The 27,416-nt window shown below is 32.6% G+C and overlaps 1 protein-coding gene across 1 annotated transcript in view; it reads left to right on the top strand.

Moving 5' to 3' along the window:
* Positions 1 to 27,416, top strand: part of uif (sushi, von Willebrand factor type A, EGF and pentraxin domain-containing protein uif) — a 115,849-nt gene that overhangs the window by 6,762 nt on the left and 81,671 nt on the right. The window contains exon 2 of the mRNA XM_089632408.1: positions 26,465 to 26,548. Within this exon, the coding sequence (XP_089488534.1) occupies positions 26,474 to 26,548 (75 nt within the window). The 5' untranslated portion in view covers positions 26,465 to 26,473. The remainder of the gene's footprint in view (positions 1 to 26,464; positions 26,549 to 27,416) is intronic.

Genomic DNA, 27,416 nt, shown 5'->3' with positions numbered 1-27,416 from the left:
TTCTCTTGGGTCTTTTTACATGTAAAATAAGGTACATTTTAATACAAATACCACGTAGGCTAAAGCGTGTACTAAAATGGATGTAAATAGATCCTTTAAAACCAGTTTGTTATTCAATTGTGTCCCAACTTACTGGTGGAATTTTAATGTAACTAGGCTTGGGTACATTGACACCTTTTTTCTAACCGTTCCATTCTTGAAGTGATTCTACATTCTAGAAACGTTCAATTGAAAATGATTCTAAACATGTTGATGGGTAGCTACCACGCGTTGGAATGTAAGTTAAAGAAAAGGACGCCCAAAAATCTGAATCTAATTAAAAAGTAAAGAATGTAAAATAAAACATAATCTGAAATTTTATTCTAAATACAAACACTTCCCATCCCATCCTCCCAATCAATTGAAAAAATATGGCTTAATAAATTCGCCAGAGAAATAGATTTTTTTAAGTATGGCAGTCTTCATCCCAACAGGTAATAGAGAAGACCTGATAGTAATAATTATCAGAACCACATCGTTCCACTTGGTGAATCGCCTATGAAGATGAGCTCATCTAGATGTTAGTTTCCTTCCGGCACTGTAATTTAATCCACATAATTAACAGCATTAACCTGTTTAAGTGATCTGCATCAGGTTATGGGAAAAATTCAATCTTCATTACCATTTATACATAATACGTGCATTAGTTCATTTTCTACGAATTAAAAAAGATGTAGGGAATTTCTCTTGATTGAGACACCCTGACAATATCAAGGTTAATCATTTTTGTGGTACTTACACACTTTTTAATATAAAATGTGTAATTGTGCAATATCAATGCTAAAAATTTTCTTGAAGAAGAAGATAATACTAATAATTCTAAACGAAACATGAAACAGAACAAGACAAGGAAAAAAAATAATAACGGTCAGAGGGTCTAGGTATCGAATCCGGGAACTCTTGTCTTACCGGTTAGGCGTCTTCGATCACTCGACCATTGGGACATATTTATTAAACGTCATATGTGTCAATCTCATATTTCAAATTCTGAATGAATAAAATCATCTTGCAACTAATTTTTCCCATATAAATAAAAATCTAAAATGTTTATCCGAGACACTATCTATATTACAAACCAATTTTGTTAGAAACTTTGTGATCAAATGAAAAACAAAACTATGGGAAAAATGAATTGCAAGATGATATTGTTAATTCTGATTGTGAAATATGAGGTCGACAAATGTGACATTTAGTAAATAGGTCCCAATGGTCGAGTGGTTAAGATGCCTGTCTCGGTAAGACAAGAGTTCGATTCTTAGTTTCGACCGTTTTCTTTTTATTTTTCTGTAGCTTGATCTGTTTCATGTTTCGTTTAGATGTATTAGTATTATATTTTTCTTCAATTATATATTACGTTGATGGGTATAAAATTCAAAATAAGTTAAAAGAAAAAATGTTCCTAAAACTTTTCGTTTAATCAATGGAATCAGAACTTTTCTTATTAAAAAAATAAGATTTTAACATTTTTTTTTACTATGGTATGTAAGAATGTAAGTATGGCAAAAATATTTTTGGACATATCTCGTTCGAATCAAAATAGTTGAAATTTTATAACGCAAAATTTTTCATTTTCTAACCCTGAAATAAATCGCGCGTTGGTGTCACTCGAGAAACCTTTGCGCATATAACTGAAACCTTTTACGCTTCGGTGTTTTGGATCATTAACTGTATTTCGAAAGTTGCCTTAAGTAATTTAATTGAAATACATTTTTGTGTGATAAAATCCTGCAGATCGTATGTAGTTTGCGATTAGTGGAATGTCGCTAGACAACCTTGAACTCTCTTATGCGTGGATTGTAGTAGATTTGCATGAAAATTATCGTTAGTAGTTTGTATTTGCTGTGCCTATTGGATAATCACTAAAAACTATATATGGGTATTTAATACTCTTATATTATTAACCTAGGTTTCAAGACAGCGTGCTTTTTCATAGAATTGCTTTTGTATTCACCAAAATTATTTGAATGGTTTCATTACCAATTACTTTACACACCGAATTGAACTAGATTCCTTAGTTTGAATGTGAATAGTTCCAAAGAATTCCTTTTCAGCAAATCTATTGAACTCAACATTGTGTCTTTTATTAATGAAGTTGAATGTATGTATACAAAACAAACAAATAAATCATTTAAATATACAAAGTTACGCAAGTTTGACATTGAAGTAAAGGAAGCAATAATAATTTAGAGACTAAGAGATAAGCCCAATATACATTCCTCCCTAAAAGGTTTTTCCCTAACTGCAACTTACCCACTAGCAAAAACATGAAAAGACTCTCTAAATATTTGATTACAGATAAGCTTCACTTACTTAAATAATGGAAAACTACCAAATACCCTCTTGAAAGCTCACTAAGTCACCCTCAATGATTAAAGATTTTAGGGGTCCTGAATGCTTGTCATTTTACGTCATAAACAATAAACATGCATTTGAAGATCTTTATGAGTAGACGGCTTCATTTTTTATTTAAAATTCTTTAGAGATTCTGGAGGTAAATAATAGTATTATCTCAAATAACAAAAGGAACGATCGTTCTAAGATTTGTCTCGTGAATTGGGAATACATTCCAACCCTCTGTCGCGACAGATACTTTCCATTATACAGCCTACTGCCTTTACAAAACAAGGGTAGGCGTCACACATTAAAATACCTGAAAATCGTTGAAGCAAATGAAATTTATTCAGAATTATCGCTGTTGAAGAGTTTTTTTCTTAAATACGAAATCTAAATCTCATTGAACCAGTAGCAGTGAACTGTGTAGAAGTATTACCAGTACCTAAGAAATTATCCACTGTATATTATGTTATGCATGCTTTTGTTGTTATTCGATTAACTTCATATTGGCTTTCATGTAAAATGTGAATATTTAACCACTTATCTTGATGTAGTGGCTCTTGTTGTTTTCGTTCTGAGGCCCCAGTTTACAATTTTATAAGATACAAATTATGTATATTGTCGCGCGTCGGACCTGGGGGGGCCCTGACTTACCCTCGGCCAGCTCAGAAGCGGGGGCATGAGACGTCTCTCTCATAGTCAGGGTTCGGGGTCAGCGCGAGGCTCAAGAATCCATATCCCACCGTCTACACAAAACACTCCCATACAACCGCTATCCCCAAATGAAAGAGGTTAGGTTTTTATAAATCAACATTGTATTTGAGCGGCAAAATGGACATTACATGGGTGAATGACAATAGAATACAGGTTGTTACATCCTAACTAGAATTATCATCAAAGGGTTCCCTAATCTCTCTCTGGGAAATAATTAACAGCTCTCTCTAGACCGACAGGCAGCGTGGACGAATTTAGGTTATTAGCGGACACATTCAAGGGTAATAGGAAATGTAAGAGACTCACAGCATGGTGTTGTCGGGGTATCCTGTTGATTGCAGGACGGTGCGCCGTGTTTCAAACAAACGGTGCCAGCCTGTCGATGTTCAAAGCGCGACATTGTCGTACATTTGGCTTCTCGACCGAGCGGTGCGAATTGGAACGCGGGCGCCGAAACGAACACACGTCCAGCTAGGTCAGAGGTCGGCGCGTAAGAAGGAGGAACGAGGAGCTCGGTCGCCGGGGGTGGGGGGAACTGTAGCGGATCTTTTGCGCGTTACGTTTGACCCAGCAACTAGCCTGATAATTCCCGCTACTCAAGTTGGCAACTGTAGGATCTTTGCGCCTAAAATCTGTTATATGACAATATCTATAAAAAGGACTACATTGAAATTATGTTTAATTAAATGAACGTAGCTCCTGTTAGCGCGATTGACTTTTGAAGAATTTACACTTTTTACCAACCAGATACAAGTGTACAAAAATACAAATGACGACATAATTTTAAATATTCAGTAACAGTGTAACTTCGAAGCCATTAAATAGTAGTGTTTGCATTATTATGTAGGTATTTTCAAATAAGTGCAAAAACGTTATAATTTTTTTTTACTGTCATTGTCTATTGAAGTCGATTAATGTAAAGATATAATTATAATTTATTATGCGTAAGTACGAATAGTTTCCAACTTTCACTAATTTATCTTAAAATCAAACCAAATTTAATCAGAAATAATTTACTGTGCTCGACAGCTAAAACAAGGTAGTAATAATATATAGGTATTGATTTCGTTTTCAGAATATGAAAAAAAGATTAAAAAAACTGTAACGAATTGATTTCTGTTATACATTTATGAGTGCTTTGATTTCAGCGCGAGTTATTTACGAGTATTTCTCGCCAAGATTCCTGTTTAAAAATAATTTTATCGATAACTTGTTTTTGTTAATGAAAGTATCTGAGATAAAGTTTTCGATCAATTTAATACACTCGAGTAAATTAAATTATTGTCTACATTAACGAAATATGTGACTCAGTGGTATCCTATAATAATATGGTATAATCTAGTTCATTTTTCATTTTTTACATTTTATCCCGCAAATATAAATATTCTTATACAAAATGAATGGCACCAACTATGTAAACATAAGCTTTTGTTTATTATCTCAATATATCAAAAATTACGTTTCACTGTGTTCGTACAGGCTAATCTCCGAAACCGCCCAACCGATTTCAATGAAATTTTGTGAATGCGTATGGTTAGTTCCAGTTTGAAAGATAGAATAGTTTCGAACCTGACCAGTGGCGCTATTGTCGAGGCATAAAAAAATCAGATTTCTCATCCAAAAATGCATGTAACCAAAAAATTCACCTCCCTACACCGAACTACATAGAAGGTGATCTGTGGCAGGACAACGGCCCACTGATATATTATAATATATTAGTGGGCTCGGGCCCACTAATATATTATAAATTACGAAAAACTTTGTTAACTAGGGATCTACGTAAAATGGAAGATGTAACAATAGGAGAGGTCACACCACATTAAAGGTCATCAAAAAATGAAATTTTTAAACAGTTCGATGTTCGAAATATACAAAAAAAAATCCATACCAAAAATATTCAACAAAAAAACAAAAACCTCAAAAACTACAAAGGGGCAAACACCTTACATAAATAAACAAGATAAATACGTATACCTAATTGAAATACTACCTTTGGACAAAGAATTTCTGAATTTTTAGCCGTAAAAAGGTTTCGAACAAATTAAAACAAAAAATGACTTCATTAAGTCCATCAGCTTTTTGCTAAAGCATTTATCGAAAAATGAACTAGTCTGTTTTAAAATCATCTTCATAGAAGTTATTAGAAAAAAACACTACCCGAACCATGATGTTGCACCACAGAAGTGGTTGAAAACATGTTCAAAACCAGTCCACCTCAGCTGTCAGCACAGGATCCCTCAGTGAGGAGGACTAAGATAATAATCTACATCTCTATTATACTTTTATTTCATAGGAAACTGCTAAATATGTAACACAATATGATGTAATAATAAAAAGAATAAAAAATGAACAAACTACAATATTATGGGCTATGGTTCAGAAAGTATAAAATGAAATATATGCATTTGTGTGGCAAGCGATTCTTAGCGTTTTGGACGATTTCCCAACCTGACTGACCACAAGTTCCGTCTACAATAATTTCAGTAGACCCGGTGCCAATTGGAAAAATATTATCAATATTAAGAAAGGAATGGAAAAAAAACTGCCCCCAACATATCATATAAATAATCAATGGTGCCTCTACAAGATAACATTAATAAGTACGACAGAATCAGAAGTCAGCAAGAGACACCTGTGAATAATAATTATTGTGAAATGAGAAATCTTTGGACCTCTCTATCACGGATATAAGAGTGGCTAACTAAATGCTACTTCTCCATCATAGAATCTTGTCAGCATACCCACCTTAGGCGTTTTTCTACCTGTTATGACACTAGCCTGTAATGTGTAATGAGTATGTGTGTAATACACCGTGCTAATTTTAAATACGCTTTATTATACACCATAGAGTGCCGTAACACCTACAACGGTATTTTTGATATATATGCAGTTAACTGAACCAAATACTGGGTCAGTAAATATGTAAATCAATCAATACTTTTGGTCATTACGATTTCTAACGTTACAACATGTTCAATAACGATGGTTGTGATATAATAATCAATCTTGCTAAACTACTTGTTTTATGTAACCAAGGTATTGGTTAAATTAACCAACTATTTTGGTATCTTTTAATCGTGATTCATTTTTAAAGTACCGAGGACGGGTTATTTCACAGAATTTGAAAAAATCATCATGTTTCATTGATGATTTTCAACTTCTGTGATGATTCGATTCAAGATCTCTTATTATATCATTATTGGCGAGTTGTTTAAAAAAACCTCCCAAGTTTCTTCTGCAGAAAATACAGCTCTCGTGGGGTTTGGTGTAGATGCTATTCCTCTTAAAATATTTTTATTAATAAATTTAACACTTTACAATTCTTTTGTGATTTTTTCAACTACCATGCCAGGCTCATGGCCATATTATGGTAGTAGTAAATGATTTAAGTTATAATGTAAGAAATAGGAAAATAATATATTGCAGAAACATATAATCAAACATAAGAAAAAAACTAAATAATAACATGTTTTTCAACTATAACAGAAACAATTTTTTAATTAAACTGATTTAATAGACAAATAAATACACACAGATAAAAATATTACAATGAGCGATGAAAAAATATTTAAAATTATACGATAAAAAAGATATTTTAAAGAACATTATTTTTAAGATCATTAAGTATTTGTAATACCAAGGTTAGTATTCCTTGGTTCTCTGATCTAGAATTATCCTAAAGACTCTAACTTCAAACTGAAGGAAAAGATGTTGCTGTTTTTAGGGTCATTTTCTACGACTCTGTACCAGATGTGATTTTTAGGAATAGGAAGGAGAATTTAAAAACATTTTTTTACCTCTACTGGGAATCAAACCCCAGACTACCAGCTTAGGTTTACAACTCTTTCATCTACACACAATGTCAGTTATCAGTAGTTATTTTTTTTAATAAAAAGTAACAAAAATACTACAAAGCTGTCAAGGAGCACAACACAAATATGTAGAAACAAATAAATACTTAAGTTTTGGTACGAGAGAAATTCATAATTACGAGTTAAGACAATACCACACACAAGTTGTTTTCTTCACAGTCGTGATTTAATTTCTGAATTGAACACGTTGACCTGAACACCATTCCTCCATGTGCACACTGAATATTCTCAGAAGCCAAGTACAGATTACAGATTCATCATACATACAATTTAAGCTAGAAAACAGTTACCACCGTTCTTTCATACACAAATGATTTATTCGGTTGCCGATGTATTTAGATAAACAATTATGATTAATTATCTGCCTACGATCATAAAACAACTGGTCATATTTGCGTTTTTTTCGAATCGCGCAAACTATTTTCATATACAATGCTGCTTGAATAGCGCTTAGAATAATTTAAAAATAGTTTTAACGATCTATTATTCGGAGTAATAAACTGAATTTTAATCTCGAAAATCTCCATGGTTTTAGCTACATAAACAAATCCATTAAAAAGTTGTTGGTTATTATTCAAATTATTTATATAATTAAACTTGATTCAACAATGAAAACATGCCTTTTTACAGTTCGTATGAAATCTTTTGGGTGGAGAGCAGACATGTTGTAAGAGCAATTATTTTTTCTTCAAGATGAGGCACGATTTTTGTACTTAATTTCAATTCTGCTTCATTCTGAATGTCAATGAATTATGATCACTGAAGCTCAGCTGTGAACTTTAAAGCCTGATGAATAATATTCATTAAAGTGATTCATTTGCCGAAATTTTGTTAATGAAGCAAGTATAATCAGGCGATAAGTTAAAAAAACGTATAAAAACATATAGTTGAACTAATGAATTTAGATTTATACAGGGTGGCTTATACGTGATGAGAAATATGGACAAAATAAAAAAGGCAAGAAAAACATTCAAATGAACATGGTATGATCGCGCCACTATGATCGCTCTTCTGCAACGATGCGATTGATTTTTTTATATATTTTATCTCTACTTATCTCATTGCAATAGTTTAGTTTGGATATTTTCTTGACATGTTTTTTTTTGCTTTAAGATAATTCTACTACGTCCTTTAATGTTTCTTAAGTTACAATCATCCTGTATATAAATAAGTAAATGAAATGAAGGCAATTGGATCTATCAAACCGCTTCGTAACCTTAAGAGTAATATAACAATTTGTATATGGGTTACATCTGAAGCATTAATTTCATTCGTTATTTTACACGAGTTTATTTATATTTCTGTGGAAGTGATTGATGAACGATTCACTTCGAAATTAATTTAATACTATTTGTTTTTGCTCTAAATTAGACGAATTTTGAAACCAAAAAACAAATTTAAAAATCTTAAAAATATACATACAAAACTCGTTTACACAAAAATATATATGTTTTATAGAATAGCATGATGATCTAATGTACCTACGTTGATCCAACGCAGGTCACAGACCTGCCATTATATTATTATGATACCCGTTATTAATTAAATGCGTCAAAATAAATTTAGGAGATGGTTATTTAAAAATAATTACATTTAATGAACTGTTCTCCTATTAGAGTGACTTTTTGAAAAAAAAATTGGTTATAAAAAGTGAATTTTTTAATCTTAACAATTTTTAAATTATGTTTGTAGTATGTATTACAAAAATTAAACTTTTGTCAAAAAATACCTACATAATGCCAAATAAAATACCGAATTAATCCGATCTTAATTATTTTAATAAATAATAATATTGTTATTAAAAACAATATTATGAATAGATTGTAAGCGTAATGAGTAAGATCAAGAAAGGGACGCTTATATGGTTTGGGCATGTAGAGCGAATGAGCGAAGAAAGGAGTGTAAGGAGAATAAACGATGCAAATGTGAATGGTAGCAGAAGTCGGGGACGCCCGAGGAAGACATGGCACGATCAAGTGAATCAGATACTCGAGTCGGGCCATGTCAAGAGTCAGAATAATAGAAGAGTATGTATGAGACGATGTATGAATGTGAATGAGGCAAGGAGTGTGTGCCAAGACCGAGTTGTTTGGCGGTCCGTCCTCTCTGCCTACCCCTGCGGGGAAACGGCGTGATGGTTAGTTAGTTGGTTAGTTAGGATTTCTACAAACTCCGCCTTTCGGTCCATACTCCATACTCCTTTACGCATATTTTTTTACGGACAGTACGGCCATACTTTTCTAAAGGTAAATACTTTTCTAATTTCTAAAATTTAAAATATTTATTTTTAATTCCGTGAAAGATGTTGATATATTTTTAAAATTAAAAATTGTAATGTCAATAAATTTGGTTATTTTTATTCAATTTAAATGATGCCACATATTCATTTTGCAATTGTTTAATAAGCTTTAAATTCTTTTTAAACGTCACTCAAGATGCCTACATGACTTTAAAAATATGAGTGCGTTAAATAAAGTTATTTACGAAACTTGTTTTGCAAAAAAATGTCAGCAAATTGGCCAAATTTCATGACTTCTCCAATGTATGCTTACGGTATATGTTCGTACTACCTACGTTACGCATATCGAACGTACCAAGTATTAACTGGCCCAGCACACACCGAAATGGGAGTACCGTTACAGGTATCGCTTATTCGTCAGACCTTACTTGATATTTCGTACGAGACATCGCCGCAGCGTGTGGTTACCTCACAGGCGTACAGGTGAGGTCGAATTCCTCTAGCCGGTTTTTCTGGGGGAGCCTCCTTGCGCCACAAACGGACACACCCAGTATATACATGTTTATTAGACGAAAAACACACTAATTTGCATAATTTCTCTAGAGATGTTTATAATGGGACGGCCGGGTGGCTTTAAGCTTTTAAATAAACTGAAATATCATTATGATATGACGGTAAATTCTAGAGGCTTGAGAAAAGTAATTAAAAATCATCAATTTCACAACGTTTAAAATGGTAGACTTGGTAGTGCAGATTTATGACTCGCAGCAGCCTGCAGATGAAGATTGCCCAAGTATAACCAATCTCCTTTAAATAGGAGAAGCGCCTGAAAATATTTTTATGGGAATAAAGATGCAACATCTGGTATCCAAGCATTAATACAATATTGAATTCTTGCGTGGTTTCAAGGACAAACATTTCCGAAATATTATGAGAAACTCTTGCATGACAATATTGCTTTCCTCCCACTGAGTTATCCACTGCATAAGATCATTGCCATTAATTTGCATTAAACTTGTAGAGATTTTTATGAAGTGCACCTGTCTGACTTTTTGCAGTGCTCTTACGTTTTTTTCTGAATACGACCTTGTTAATTTATAAAATTTACGTCTTATGCGCTCAATGGTGGCACTAATTGCTTTACATAAAGGCAGGCAGAGACCCACTTGTCTCAAGAAACGTTTTGTCGTCTGAATATCAGTCTCTACACAAGTACAGTGACCTCTTTAAATATATTTATAGTATACGAGGTTTTAGCTACGCATTTTTTGTATAGGATATATGAAACATTAGTTTAAGTGAGACGCGACTCGGAACGCTTTACAATTGTCTGGCATAATACTTAATGTAATGAACTGTCACATCGTAAAGCGGAAAGAGTACCGTTTGGTCCGTTTAAACCAACCGGAAACGGCACGTTCCGAATCGCAAAAGCACTGCTTGCTGGTTCCTTTCCTATGGCGGGCTGGTGCTCAGTGCGCAGGCTCCATATCGGGAGCTCAACTTGGTCAACCGGAAGTCAGCGGGAGAGCCTTAAACCGCCCATACATTACTTTGACCATTTGACAGTTGGCTAAGTTATGTGGGCGCTGGCGTTCAAAGTAGATTCACGTCACAATCATACATATTAGCGACACGAATATCCGTGCTTGCAGGTTGTTTGTTTTTGTTCTAGATCTCCATCTGTCTTTAAAAGTGATATTATTTACACATTACATAGATAGATAAAGTGAGCTTAACGTTGCTTTTCGTGCCCTACTGCTCTTAATTTCGTTGAATATGGAGTTTTGACAAAATTTACAAGAAGTAGGTACACACATTTCACAACTACACATTACTCGCATTTTTACTTCATCGGTAACTGCTGTGAGTAAAAAAGGAAAAAATACATCTAGTAAATACAACAGTTTGAAATTTTTTGATCCATAATAAGGTTTGCAAATAAAAGTCTGTCATCACTTGTCTAAAGACATATTATGATAAAGTGGGTGCACGGCTTTGTATGTGTGTGTTCACTTTTCTGTTAAGAGTTTTGTTGCAACTTATACACAGACAAAGTGGCCATTATCGTTGTTAAAATTTCGTTGAGCATGCATTCTACGCACATTTCTAAATTCCTGGTTTACTATTTACAATCTTTAAATAATATTACTAATACAACGACTGAAAGATCTGCCATCAACAGAAAAGTACTAAGCATGGCCACAAATGGTTTTCGGTATAGGATTTTATATGCGAAAACACTTTGCACTTCACTGACTGCTTACATGTACCAGTCAGCCTTTCCGCTATCCAATATAAAAATATATCAAGAAGAAATAATCTTCATTAAAAAGCCCTAAAGACTCTTGGCTTTGTTTTGAGAGCTGCAAAAGATTTCAATAATTTAGGAACATTTATTATGTTATATAAAACCCTTGTCAGATGCCAACTTGAGTATAACTCTACGTTACGGTCTCCATTTTTCAATATTCATTCAGATAACATTGAAAAGATTCAACGAAAATTTCTAAGGTTTATAAATTATAAATTGCATATTCCTATACAAAACATAAATTACAATTACCTCTTGGATAAAATGTCTCCATTGAAACTTTCAGAAAGAAGAATAAGCACAGATTTAATATTGTTACAAAGAATACTACATTTTAAAATTGACTGTCCCGAATTACTTCAATGTATCAATATCCATGTTCTCAAAAAATCATGCCGACATTTCTTACCTTTTTACTTCAATAACACCAGGACACTAGCTTACCAAAATTCTCCGATTCCGAAACTTCACAATCTCGGAAACAAATATTCTGATCTGGGTGATATATTTCATTTGAAAACTAATCATTATAAATGTTGTATATTCTATCAATTTTATTCTTCAAGACACAAATAGACGTATGTACCCATATAACTTCTCCGTTTCTACTATTTTGTTTTGTTGAATCTTTTAAATTCTATTATATGCGTGAGGATTCATTTTTGCCATTATGTTTACATTCTTCTTTATTGTATTAAGTTTTAAGTGTTTACTCTGATACAAAATGCTTGTATTTTTTTAAAAAGAAAAGCCCACTAGGGCGTGTAATAAATAAATAAATTACTGTTTCAAACATGTCCGATAAATGGGCGTAATTCTGTTTTTATCTGCGAATCAACGATCGAGTTATAAAACAGACATTTTGAAAGAGCGCTCCGTTTACTCTTCCGATTAGTGTGTAACGCCCCTAACCTTTAGAATTTCAATATCCACAGCGCGCATCAATCTTCCTTCTTATTTCTCACTTTCTCGATGGATATCTTTTCGTTATTATTTATAACGATGTTCGGATAACGTATGCGGCACGAAGATCTCTTAATCATAATTGAAATGAGCCATTTTGATTTATTAATTGCTTTCTCTTCCTATCGCCGGAGTACGCAGGTCGACGTTTATGTGTAATTTTATTACCATGGCCGAAAGCGGAACAACTGTTCGACATAAAGTTGCGGCGTGCTAAATTATTGACGGAGATAACCAAGTGTTTTATTTGTTTAAGGCGATGCCATACGTAGTAATGCAAAATCATGTGTTTTTGGTTTGAAAATTTGGTCGCCTAGAAATGTTTCAGATGCTTTAATTAAATGCTGCGAGTAGAATACATCTTGAACTTTAAAATAATCGAGTGTTTTTTAGATAAGTCTTTTTATAAGCCCTGAAAAAATAATGTATAAGGCCTATAAAAACTGCTTTAAAGTTCAAAATCGCCTACTTACGAACCCATTTTTGGTTATGATTTTATTGTATAGTGTGGAAAATTAAGTTATTTATAAAATGATCAAAAAAAATTGAATATTTATTCCTGAACATCCACAAAATAAAATAAAAGGCACTTTTTGGCCATGTTTTTTTCTTGCATAAATCAAAACAGGCGGATGGTGTTATTTAAACCTAAATCTAAATTTATACCTTATTGACATCTACGTAAGGGTTGTTATTGATAGCGGCTCAATTTGAAATATTACACGACGTAGAGCATCGCCTCAAAAAATTGCATTGAGGAAACGGCTTCGTAAAACGATTTGTTTGTCAGGAAAACACTTTTTATATGATGACCATACAAAAGTCTTAACTGCTCGGGGCCAGGAGGATTAGGGAACGCCCACTACATATTTGGAATGTTGTGAGGAGTGATGTTTGATGATATTCTTCTTGCTGGAGGGCTAAAATTAGATAATAGAAAGATTGAAATATACATAAAAATAATGTTTTGTTTGAAGATTTCCAGAGACGCGCCATTTTATAAATATTATAATAAGGTTGTATACCAATCTAGAAAACTGTTTGAAATAAGTTGCGGCTATTTGTAAGACAAAAGTTGGAAAATGGCACAGTAAGAAAAAAAAACTTAAACACTTGCAGAACTTAATAGTATTATTATTAAATTATAAAAAAAATGATAAAATAAGCTATGATAGCAAATATGGAGGTATTTTTTATAGTCTAAATGCTGGACATACCCGGAATGATTTAGAACTATTTACAAAGGCATTACAATAAAGCTGACGCCCATCCAAAAAGCGATTTCTACGAATATTTCTTAACCTTTTTCATTTCTTAGCAAATCTCGTCAACACAATCGACAGCTAGTAAGCTAAACACTTTGACAAATGTGTACACATTCTCGCTATTATGTAATTATGACGGAAAGATTAACAGTTTTTACTAAGTTTTATGGGATATCTCAGTTTTGTTCACAGTCCAATAACGGAAGATTAAGATAAAAAACTTTTACTTCATTACGAAGGATATGAAAGTTGATTTGCGTTTTTTTCTAGATGAAAACCCACCAGACCGATTCACCATTCTTATGGTAAGAGTTTGAACTTAATACCAAGGCATAGTTAGATAACCCAAGACATAGGATCTGTTTGTCGGTCTAACGTAGAGGAGAAACACATACATTAAATCTCAAGTGTTAGGAAATATTAAAAGTTGAGCAATCATCCTCACTTGTATAAGTGTATATTAGTAACCATTCAATCGAGGCTTTTTATAGATGATTATAATGAAATACAAAAGATTTTTTCCTTATATTATGTTGATTTCGATTTCATGTGGCCTAATCAAAAACATCTTTCTTTATTGATAGGTTTAACAATCGTGGATGGTTTTTTATCAACATGTTATGATGGTGTATTCTTTTCTTTCAGCGTTGTTGTATAGTGTATGTAATACACAATCTATAATAAAATATACTTAGTATTAAAAACAATGTCTTTATGACGTTTGTGCTAACACAATCTTTATAATTCACTCAACTGCACTAAAAAACACCATAAAAGTAATGTATTTATAATTATTACAAAAAAAAAAAAAAAAATTTTCATCGCACGTAATATATTTATAATTCCCTCATATTATTCGTAATACTAAATTTTAATAATATTATGTTAACTAAATCCTCAGCACGGGAGATGAGGATATCATCTCTATTTGTTACAAAGAAATGAAAATAATAAAACATTTATTGATATAATTTTCGTGATAAATCGAGCTTTACAAAGTTACTGCATACAATTTTTCCTTGACCCGCGGCGTGTCAATATATATGTAGAATGTCTAGAATACTTAACATGAGTTCATGAAAAAATATTTCGCTTTAATTTGAACACTGCGGCGGTTTGAACTTGTTAACTCTGAAACCAGAGGCAGGGATCTTGTCACTCAGCCATAGAGTTTAGTGTCAAATTGAGTAACATCTAATCGAAGCTTACAAAAATTGCAAACCAAACTATAAGTTTCCTTGCATGTTATTATTTACTTTTGCAACGAAATTTATATTGAAATCAGATTGGTATCTTGGATAATAATTCACCGGATCATAAACCACAATCACAGTGGGTTGGGAGTTGGAATACTGATGCAATGGCATACTTAAACTCGACCACGGAATTCAATTTGTCACTACAATTTACTGGCGCCGAGCAAAACGGGATATTCATTCCCGCTGCATTCGGAATACCACGCGGCGAATGAAGACATTTTTCAGTTCGGTGGTTTTACTTGTTTTTAGTGCAAGTGCATTTTTGTTGGTTGCAGTACAGTTACAAGAGAGGGCTGTGCCAATGTGGGCCGCTGTGATGAGTTGCCTTACTAGTTTGCCTTTGCAGAATGCCTCATGCCCATTCTGTTTGTATGTTAATTTAACATCCTGTAGCTGTAGGAAGCCGTCAGTGACACTTATCTAATTTTGGATACCGAGTAAGCATTATATTTCACGATTGATCTAATTTTTTTTTAAATCGTTCAGGCTTAACCCGCGAATGGTTCAATATCTAATTCCTCAATAGTATTAATTTATTGATATCGTTATTTTCATTTGCCAATTTCACATAAAAATGTACGCTTTTTCTTATGATTTATTCAATTGCCAGGTGTAATATAATTAATTAATTATTACCATTCTACGTAATGGTACTTTTTTGTCGAATATTTATGAGAGCTTAAGTGAATTATTCATTTAAAAAATTGGATAATGAACGTACCAAAACGCATTTCAAAGGGTCATAGCATATCTTTATTCCTTATAGACTAGAAAATCAAATCTAAATGTTTTTTTCGTGTTTAATTCGTAGTACTACAATTAATAATTTTTTTTTAATTTAATAAAAATCAAATTTAATATTCTTAGTTTTTTTTATAAAAATCAAATTTAATAATGTTGTTATTCATTTTTGCAAGGATTTTAGATTTCTATTATTGTGATGGCTGTCTCGACGTTCAAGGCCATTTTAAACTGTGGTTAGGTTACATTGAAATCACTTATTTATATGATTCGGCAGGGGTAAACAGAATCATGTAAATAGATAGCTCAACCTAGCCTAACAACGGTTTGATAATGGTTTTAAACGCCGAAACAAGTGTCTCAATAATAAAAAACATTAAATACTCGCATAAATTAATAATTATATTATTAAATTTTTAAAAAAAACCGAGCGTAAAATTTCAAATTGCAAGAAACACCATTTATATTCTCGGTCCCTCACGTGAAAACATTGTAGATATCAGTATTAGATTATTTACTAGTCAATTACCGGTATTGTAAGTGAACAATATAAAAAAAATATACTGTTTCTATACTAATTAAACAGCCTTACAGCCAATCAATGACTTTTATTTCAATCAATTTAATATTGGCCGTAAACTATCTAAACTCTGATTAATCAATTTGACTTATATCGAAACCCTACAAAAGCATCAATATCTTTAAGAAAGTCTCCGTAAAAAATAAGACGTTCATTTAAATAACTGGCATTGTTAGACATTAGTACAAAAAACTATCGAGTCAATAACATCAGCTTTAGGTTGAATAAATCAATAATTATATTTATTTATTCCAACACCTTTTCCCATTTTTTGCTGGGTTATTTCCTCTCGTTTCGAACTGTTCGCGAGATCTTAACTTGTATATATTTTACACAATGAACTAATATCGTTACCAGCATTCCAAGCCTTTCCATCACGTAATGGTTTAAAATTAATATATTATTTTTCTTCACTGGCTGTTGAATCATCTGTACATTATTTCCATATATAATAGTTACCTGTATATTCTAATGACTCTTATTCTCCGGATAGTATTCTCTGCTACATGTAGGTATATTACCTGGTAAAAGGTCACGAGGTTCTTCGTGTATCGAGGTCAGCAGCCTTTCCACTACTTTTCTCTATGACAAATCTCTGAAAAGCGCCGTGCTTTGTCTTATCGGCTGATTAATTCTTCTTGGACATGAGAACAATTTATTAACATTTTAAAACAAATTCCCATCTACAAAAATACTGTATTTAAATCGTGTTTCCGTATTATGAAGTCTTCGAACCTATTATTCACCTATAATATTCACTGCACGAAGCTAGCAAAGCTATGGCAACAGTATTTAAGGAATTTTACGAGGGGATAAAGTAAAAAAGCCTGACATGGGTTATTTTTTTTAATTTACTCCCCAAAAGGCCCTGAGGAAAATAATTTCCATAAGGGCATATGTCATATTTAGGGACGCGGAGGATCTATTTAAGGAAAGGACGTTCTGCGAAAAAAGGGATGAAGGATGAGTAGGTATCTGGGAGTCGGTGTGTCCAAGAGTGACGTACGTATGAAGATGTTTTACTACGGTGCAAGGCGATACAAAGTCAAGAGAATCCGACGTGACAGGAGAAAGGGTCTCCCTCGACCGGTTTCTCCCAATCATGCCAAGTATCTCCCTAATGCAAAACCAACATTCAGAATTGAAACTTTGCTGAAATGGCTTTTGCAGTGTTTGGTGATCAAATCCAAATAGCCAGGTACTCCCCCACCTTCCTCTTCCCCATCTTCTTCTTATTCCCACTACCTTCAGCCTCACGCATCCGCCGCCAATACCTGGACATACCTCACTCCTCGTGAACCCGGTCGTACCTGCTAAGTCACCAAACATTACAAATGAACTAATAATTCAACGATTCTGAATGGTGGTATCTTTATCTTCCCCTCTGGAACGCGGTAACCCTCACTTTATACTTAATTCAAATACTGCCTAATTCAAATACTGGTTAATTTGGGTGCGCCATTATTATGCCCTACTCACCAAAATGTGTGAGAAAGAATACAGTTATAAAAAATAACAAGTATTCGTCGTATTTTCCGTTGGGTTATTGGTGTTAAGGTAATAAAATTGAGAGTTTGAGAGTGGTGTCAAAAAGCATTCACTAAAAGTAACGGTAAAATACAATATTTGAATACCTTTTCGTTACTAAACGGTATTCAAATATCTGTCCTTACGTCAAACAGTATTTTTAATTTTTGACTAATATTTTATTACAAGTAGAAATTACATACTATTTTAAATTGACATTACCAATTATTATACAGGTAAACATACGTACTCATAAAATTTTCCTTTTAGAAATCATTTTTGTCTGAAACACAACATTATCGTTCCCAGTGAATATTTCACAAATGATCTAGAATAATATGAATTAGTTCCCGCACGATTACCATCAGAGTAATCTGCACACCTCAATGCGCACTTAGTGAGTGGATTACTGAAAATAAAGAAAAAATCTACAAACTCTGATTACGTATGAGCTTTGGCAACATCAAAAGATTAGAGAAACGTGTTGCAATTGTGTTAAATGATTACTAAGTTAACAAAGTAACTTAAATTTCATGTGAAGTAAATTCTAAATCTTACTTTAAGCAGTTATTTTTTGCTATTGCAATAAAAAAATCAGCAAAAGTTCAAAATCACCTAGGCCAACTACTGCTTTCATTACAGATTTGATTTGTGCTCAAAATTTCTATTTTTAATGTGTAGATTAACTCAACATAATGCGGCATTTTAAGGAAAAGTAAGAGTTAACCTAAGGACGGGTTGTTCCACAGAATTTTAACAATTCATAAAATTTCAAAGTTAATTTTCAAGATCTGTGTGAAAGTTCTGTTAAAGTTCTTATATTCCTTCCGTTTGTGCAACAACTAGCCAACAACGATATAATAACAGAATAAAAAAACCTTCACAGAACTTATTAATAATTTTGGAAATTTGATGAATTGTTTAAATTCCGTATCATCATGAAGACCCAATTATATTTTAGGAGGGTGGAAACATAATACACATACAAACTGTTAGCACACCGATGGTAAAAACAAGCCATCTTAATGGGAAAATGTCAACCGTGTACAACATTGTTGGGCACTTTAACCACTGAAAAGATAATATACTTTAACGCGCCGTATCAAATTCAAATGTAGAGACCATTAATTAACGAGACCAAACACACTGAAATTCGATCCACACACAAACTAAATTATTTTTTTCGTTAGGTCATAGAAGCGGCAAAAGTGGTCGTAATTTTTTACTTTTTAGCGACTGCAAAAAGATATACACTTGCACAATGAAAATATGAAGATTATCAAATAATGATTTAGGTAAGTAGGTAACCAAAACATAATCGCGATAAATACAATAATTCCAGTCACCATTTCGCGAGGTTGTTGCATTCATATTTTGTTATTATTTGTCAATGTGCTTTGTTGTGAGAATTCCTACGAAGTTATTCAATTCCTATAAGATAAATGATAATGCCCTATTACTTAACGCAAACAAAAATTTTCCGCTAAAATGTATTGTGTTTGTTTTCCCTAACAGGCCAGTTTCCCATGAGTTTACAAATTTAAGTGAGTTTTGTTGTTTGAGACTGACAAAATCTACTTTTGCTTTGTCGCAATGACATTGAATGATTTTCGTCGGAGAATAAGGTAATTACGTAAATACGTATTACACGTTTGCTTATTGGTAATCGTTACGGAATCAACAAGTTATGCACTTTTAAACTGTGTCGTTAGTCGTTATGCTCCCTTTCAAATCAGTATTGACGTGGGAAACAATTCCGTTTCCCTTTTAGAAGATTTTGATTGTATTTTTATGTACGAGTAACGAACTTATTATATGAAAAACTATGAGAACGAACTCCAATATCTTATTCATAAAAGGGGAGCGACAAGTACAAGATGCGCACTTCCGCGCGATGAAGTTTCCCTAATGATTTTCAACCTTCAATAGGAGGTGTTGTCACACAAAAATACAAATTCACAGTAACAAATAAATACGTTAAAAATCATTTGACCTATTTCCACGATACCGTTTTCCCAAGCAAGGTGCTGTTAGATATAAATCTCCTACTTTCAAACTGAATCAAAGAAATAAATTATTGTTCATCTTATAAAGCGGTTCTCTTTGTATCGAAAGTACAACAGTTGCAGCAGTAACTGCTTTGAAATAAAGTCTACTTACATTCTTCAGCGTAAATCTTCGCCACTAGAATTTTACTATTCACGGTAAAGTACTTTGGTCGAGATGACAAATATGTCTTCTACCGGAAAATTACCATTAGACTAATCAGTTAATACTATTGAGTTCATCTGTAACTGGTGTAAAGATTTGCGATAAAAATATTCAAGGTTTAATGATTTACTGCTTAGTAGAAAAATTATTATTTCTTAAAATATCTGCCATGATATTGGAAAATGTAAGCTTTTCCAAAACAACGCAGAAGCACGGCATAGCTCAAACCATCAAGATACTAAATTAGAATCATTTAGATCAATTCTCACATTTGAGTACCTATTACATACATATGTAACTGGTGTACATAATATTCTCTAACTCACCGCGGTCATGACCGAAAACCCCTTAAAAATAAATTTTGTATGATACTAAGCATACGTCAGACATGATAGTGTTCTCTACCTCCTACGGTATCTCCTTTGTCTTTATGTAAAAAGTAAGAAAGGATATAGTTGGGGGACAAAATTTAAAGTGACCCACTTTTGGTACATCCAATAGCTTTTCATTTAGACAAATTCGCACGAATATTTTAAACTACGAGTAACTTAATAATCGGCTTGTTTGATCAATCCATTTTTTTTTAAATTTAATAATATTGCAGTTATTTTTGGGTGGTCATTGACCAAATGATCTCCGTAGAAGAGCCGCCACTGCACAACGTACTTAAAATATATTGGACCTCGAGAAGTGAGATTTAATGGCTTGATCTAAGGGTTTAATTCTAATAGATTTAATACTTCTCCGCAGTCTGGTTGAAATTCGATGAAATTTGATTTTTAGACTAATTTATTAGTAGCGGTAGTAATTTATTTAATAGACTAGACTAGACTATATGTTGAAATTTGTTTTGTTAATTTTTCCATTGTTTTTCGCGATATTTCATCGCTAGTTTTAACAGAATAAATATATTTATATGCTGGCTACACAATCTGTGATATTTCCACAGTTTTTCACATATACATGCTTTATATTTACAACCTCTCTCCATGGCTATAAATGTATTGTTTTGTAAATTTTTCGTTTTATATAATCTTTTGTTTTGTATAATTTTTTTAATTCATATTCCTTTCTCACAAATTTAATTAACTTATTCCATATTATGCTGTCTCAGTAGAAGTAAAATCACAAGGAGGAAATCCATAATAGGTTTTATTTTAGATATACAATACTTATGTACAAACTGATTAAATGTAAACTGTCGATTTCCCAAAAAATAATAAATAAATATTGTGTTATAAAACTTTTTAAAAAATACTGGATATACAATGAAGCTTTCGTAATAAATAAATTAAAATCTGAGCCTTCAATCATACTTGACGATACACGCATAATCTCGCAATCCCTTGCGTATTCCAATCTCGTTCTATTCAAAAACAACAGTGGGAAAATAACCAAGCTCGCGTAAAGTTTACTATTTTGGGGCATTCCGCTGGACGTTGATACGGAAGGGTTCAATGAAACTTGTGTCAAATCCACGGTTTAGGGAGTTTAACAAACACACTAATTTCGTTTATCTGTGATATTGAGCGTGATATGCGTGATATAAAATATCCTGCGTAATGAACTCAAATTTGCTTTTAATTAATATTCATTTTCAAAATTGGTACTGTTCGTTCAGAATAGAGGTAAAGTAGGTAGTTACCTATTTTAATTATTTATTTTTATTAATAAAAAAAAATTATTCTAAACTTGAAATCTGTTTTTGTTTTTTTTTATATCTTTTCACAGATTTACCCGGCAGATCAATGCAGAAAAAACACTATATTAAAAACACTGCATATTGCATTTATTTCACCCTAAAATACTTTTAATATTATTAAATTTATTAGATCTGTCTAATTTTTGTCAACAAAAAATATAATTACTTCAGTAAAGAAAATTTATATTATTTGTTTTTGAAAGGTAATTCACAAATCCTAAAATTATAATATCCCTTGATTTTTCACGGGTCTGAGCAAGTTTGCTAAAATAAAATCTAAACATCCCTTGAGAGTAAGATCATAACCTGTTAGGAAGCTAGTGTAGCTAGTATGTTTATAGTTTATACCCTGTGGGAGAGTTCCAAGTTATTGATTTGAAATTAAAAACTTTCGTTTAAGTTCTCGAAATTTGCACAACTTTCTCGATCTGAAATTGACTTTGGAACTATGTTCAACTTGCAGCCACAACCCCATCATGATCTGTGGAGCTTTTTAATATTCATTTAACTATTAACGATAAAAGAAACTTTTTCTAAATTAATCAATAAACTGCCAAATTAGTAATCCTGTCAAATTTGATATCTTTTTAAATTTTCCTCCGCCCGGATCGGGATTATTTTGATGGTGAAATTGCCATGTGGAAATCACCGCAATTCAATATTAAAATACGTGCGAAGAATCTATTTTGTAATAATTGTTCACAAGTTACAAGTGAAAATAGAAACTTTTTAAAAAGTGTCAGCTATTTTGTCTTTTGCACCACCTGGGTTGGGAGCGTCGGGATTAGTTCTATGGAGAAATTGACAAGTCGCGATTGAGATCTGCTCCGTGTGTAAGTGTGCCAGTGCTGCCTGCGCCGTCAGCGATTGTGGGAACCGGCACGACACGACCGGCGACCGCGCGAGAGCAGCCCGCAACACGGTCGGTGAAGTTCTACGCTCTACGTGGCCGCTGCGAGCCCCGCTGGGAATGAGACGGTTAATTTATTGTGCAAGCACCTGTGTGAAAACTCCCGAAATATGATTGTCTAATTGTCTACAATTGGTAATTATTGTTAATATTGCCAAATTAGCCCAATCGAATTAGCGAGTTTTTAGGAAAGTAGCGCAAACATAGTAGTTGATACTATATAAGATAAGTGCTCTGGTGAAGGACCACCATTCAGAGTGGAAACGTTTCTTCAAAAGGTTTTATTCCAGAATTATTAATGTCTAAAGGTCTTTTAATATTTTTGTATTAACGCAATCGAATTGGCTTGCATAAATATCAGATCGCTACCAGTAAACAAATAAAGGGCTCACCGTTCGAGAGCCTTAAGTGGGACATGCAACCTTTTTTTTGCATATCCAAGCTACTTCTTAATTAGGCCATCCAATGGCATTTTTATCATATTACCTAAAATCCCGTTTAAAAACACCAAATTCGCTGAAACCCCTTTAGAATCAATTATTTTAAGGAAATTTTATAGGAAAACATTAAAATTACATATTTCAGATACCGTAAAGCCAACGTAACGTATAATGCATATTTCACATTGAAATGATGCTACATATGCACGGTTAAACCTTAAGGAAACTCAGCTTCGACCTCAATAAAGCAGGCATGGTACAGGATGTAAATTTCCTTTGCGACTTAAAATAACTTCCTTCAATTAACCATTAGGTAATCATACCCTTGCCTGTCAACATACCTATAACTTATCCAAGAGCTAAACACTGCTTATACGTGGAATAATACGTAGGAACGATTTTTTTTTAGCGCTTTTTAAATTTTATATTAATCGTAGATTAACACCTTCCAACTTCCACCCATTACCCACTTCATGTCTTGGTAGTACATTGTTGCAACACGAATTTCTGTTTAGTCTGTCAGTAGGACGATCGCTTTGGCGGCAGGAAACTAGTTTTTCGTATACAGAAGAATGCGGTAAATCTGCCTACATAACTCGGCGTAGTCGTATGTATTTCAACATTATACGTTATGTAGGTATGACTATTATAGGAACATCGTGTCACGAATGCTTTTCCACGCCTCGTTTTCCTGACTTGCCATTTTATAAATGCATAAAGTGTCAGCAAAAATCTTGAAAACATACCCTAATTGTTTTAGCTCGTTGCTTTCCATGAAGATTCATGAATCCTATTAACCCTTCAGGTTTTCAAATATTGTATATCTAGTATGTAATGTTTCCGATGTATTTCAAAAGTGCTATGCTTATCTTTTTTTAATTTTCGTTTAAAACAAATACTATTTTAGAAACTATATCAAATTATCTGTCTGGTCTATGTATTTAAAATCAACATCACTAATTCTAAATAATAAACTTTAATATCAAACGTAAAAAATGTTTTTAACGCTTTCAAAATTTTTACTTAATTTTTTACTGCAAACGTTAAAAAATTTACAGAAATCGATATTTCGAAAACCCATACAATAAAATATATAAAATAATATTTAAACTTAAGCGGAATGTTACGTTAGCGTCGCGAAAAATGAATTATTCACTTTGGCTATTTTTAGGATTTTATTCGTGGCATCCAGTATAGGTATATATGTTTGAGCTACACTGAGAATAATTATGATATCTCTTTCTTACGTCAATAAAAGTACGTATTTCCGCATAATAGAAAAAAGGATAAAAAATACTTACTATAAAATATAGACGCCCGGTCATGTAACCCTAAAAAACATGAGGGGTTAAATATTGACTGATAGCTTTGCTTCTTCTTTCATATATTTCCAATTTAAATTACGGTATTATATATATGGTGATATTTATAACATTGCATTGTCATCAGGTCACAATTCTTGTGTTGTAAATATTCCCTCTATGTCCCAGTTAAGAAATATTAAATAAAATAAAATACTTTTTTGTTTTAAAACCACGATATTTATTAATTTAAGAACCGACCGGTTTCGCTTTACTTAAGCATCATCAGGGTACAAATTAATACTAAACAAGAAGTACATAATGTGTGTATATATATAACAAAATATAGAGGGAGACAACATGATACAAATATAAGCAACACAAAGACGGTCATAAAATACATTAACATAAGTGCACAAGTAATGGAAAAACCGCTAGATAATTATGTAGACTAATGGGTTATATCAATAAATCGGGAGAAACAAAGCATCAACTGGCATGGTGGTAAGGAGGTAAGGAGAACTGGGATTTTTTTTTATGGGTTTATTGGAAACAGACCTAATATTGGACTACTTGATATGTCTAATTGATTATTAAGTATCTGACTTTTGGTTTTTACAGCTTTTAAAGCTTTTAAAGCTTTTAAAGCTGTAAAAACCAAAAGTCAGATACTTAATAATCAATTAGACATATCAAGTAGTCCAATATTAGGTCTGTTTCCAATAAACCCATAAAAAAAAATCCCAGTTCTCCTTACCTCCTTACCACCATGCCAGTTGATGCTTTGTTTCTCCCGATTTATTGATATAACCCATTAGTCTACATAATTATCTAGCGGTTTTTCCATTACTTGTGCACTTATGTTAATGTATTTTATGACCGTCTTTGTGTTGCTTATATTTGTATCATGTTGTCTCCCTCTATATTTTGTTATATATATACACACATTATGTACTTCTTGTTTAGTATTAATTTGTACCCTGATGATGCTTAAGTAAAGCGAAACCGGTCGGTTCTTAAATTAATAAATATCGTGGTTTTAAAACAAAAAAGTATTTTATTTTATTAAATATGTCAAACCACAAAGTGATTGCTTTCTACAATAATAAGAAATATTATTTTATATTACATTATATTGACGTAATAAGATCGCCAAGGTTATTTTTTTAATAATTAAAAGTCCCGTTGGCGTCATGTATCTTTTATCAGGAGATTTTTCAATGTGGATGAGTGTTTCAGGCTAATAATTATTGCTTATAAATATGATTGTTACCCTTTGTGCTATGCATAAAAAATCTTGTCTTAAAACATTAGTTTACCAAAAAAATAATAATTAATATTTGACAAGTTCAAGTATCTTCACCAAAAAAATTAGACAATTTGTCTCGACGCCATCTAGTGAGAGAGTTAGCACTTACAATGCCTTTCTCATATAAAATAAAGTTGGTTGTTTTCAGGTGAAAAATGTAATAAGCAGTAATTGTTGAATGAATCACTAGTATATATTGAATTATTTCGCGGATAAGAGATAAGCCGCCATAGCTCAGTGGTCAGAGCTGTCGACCGGAAATCGAAAGGACACGGGTTCATGTCCCGTTGGCGTCATGTATCTTTTATCAGGAGATTGTTCAATGTTGATGAGTGTTTCATGCTAATAATTATTGCTTATAAATATAATTGTTACCTTTTGTGCTATGCATAAAAAATCTCGTCTGAAAACATTAGTTTACCAAAATAATAATAATTACTATTAACTGACAAAAAAATGCCTAAGTTGCAGCAAAAATTACGAAAAATTGAATTCTTTAATGGCCTATTTCATAATTTAAAATACCTTTCAATAAAATAGTACATATTCGCTATACCTTTTGATTGAAAAATTATTTTCAATTTGGTTGGGTTTTATGGCTTCAATTCCAAAATTAAGTTTTGTATGAAAAGGACCGCTCAGCCGTTTCTCTTAATTGTTTATTTTACATATTTTTAAGTACTCTTTGTATTTTTGTTATTTGGTCTTGTTACTAATAATATATTTTTTGTTTTTTTTTTCCAGAATTTGACGATGTTGATAAGGCTCAGGGCGACCTTAGCGGTCGCCATCCTTTTCCTAGGAATATTGGATTTAACTAATTCAGAGGTACGCATACATGTGTTACAATATATTCTTTATTTAAATTATTAAGTCGGGTCATGTCAAGAGTAAGACTAACAGAAGAGTGTGTTTGAGACGATGTATGAATGTGAGTGTGTGCCAAGACCGAGTTATTTGGCGGTTCTTCGTATATCTCTGCCCTTGGTAAAATGGCGTGATGGTTGGTCCCTTACTTTTTTTGTTGTTGTTGTTTTTCAAGTATAAAACACAAAATACTCTTCCCTTGCACAAATCATTTTGCGGTTTTTAAATCTAAAATCAGTGATATGAGTATTTTAAGATCTAGAATCTATACAAATATTATTATTTCCTTTGTGCTTTGCATAAAAACGTTGTCTTACAAACATTAGTTTATCATTAAAAAAATAATAATATTTAACAAGTCAAAATATTTCACCAACAAATGTAGATATAATATGTCTCGACGCCGTAAAAATCCATCACGGCGTAAAACCAAATAAAATAAAATATATGGTCTCTTGAAAAAACCTCCCAACATTCACACACTAAGCGTGAAGGTGTGTTTCAAGTTCCTTAAACAAACAAAGATATAACTTCCGTATCATGTTTGAAATTTATATAAAATGATAAAACCTTTTTTCACCCAGAAATTATGCACGTTTCCTCAAAACGTAACATTTCGATTTCGCGCTTCAATAAATAGCTAATTATATTTGAGTAAAACAGAAACATGCAAATACAGTGTTCTTATGCGTTAACGTGTGGGTTGTGAGACTGTTGGCTGTGGCCGGAATGCCAAACACCTCGAGTCCGTTGGGAGTTTCACGAAGCAAGAGAATGTCTTCGACACTTAGACAATAGCCTTGAACAACTATCATTGACGTGACTCAAG

This window comes from Hesperophylax consimilis, chromosome 6 (assembly GCF_061612785.1).
Source record: "Hesperophylax consimilis isolate HC1 chromosome 6, BYU_Hcon_1.0, whole genome shotgun sequence".
Taxonomy (NCBI): domain Eukaryota; kingdom Metazoa; phylum Arthropoda; class Insecta; order Trichoptera; family Limnephilidae; genus Hesperophylax; species Hesperophylax consimilis.
The sequence above is the reverse complement of the archived record's forward strand: the minus strand, read 5'-3'. Positions and strand labels throughout refer to the sequence as shown.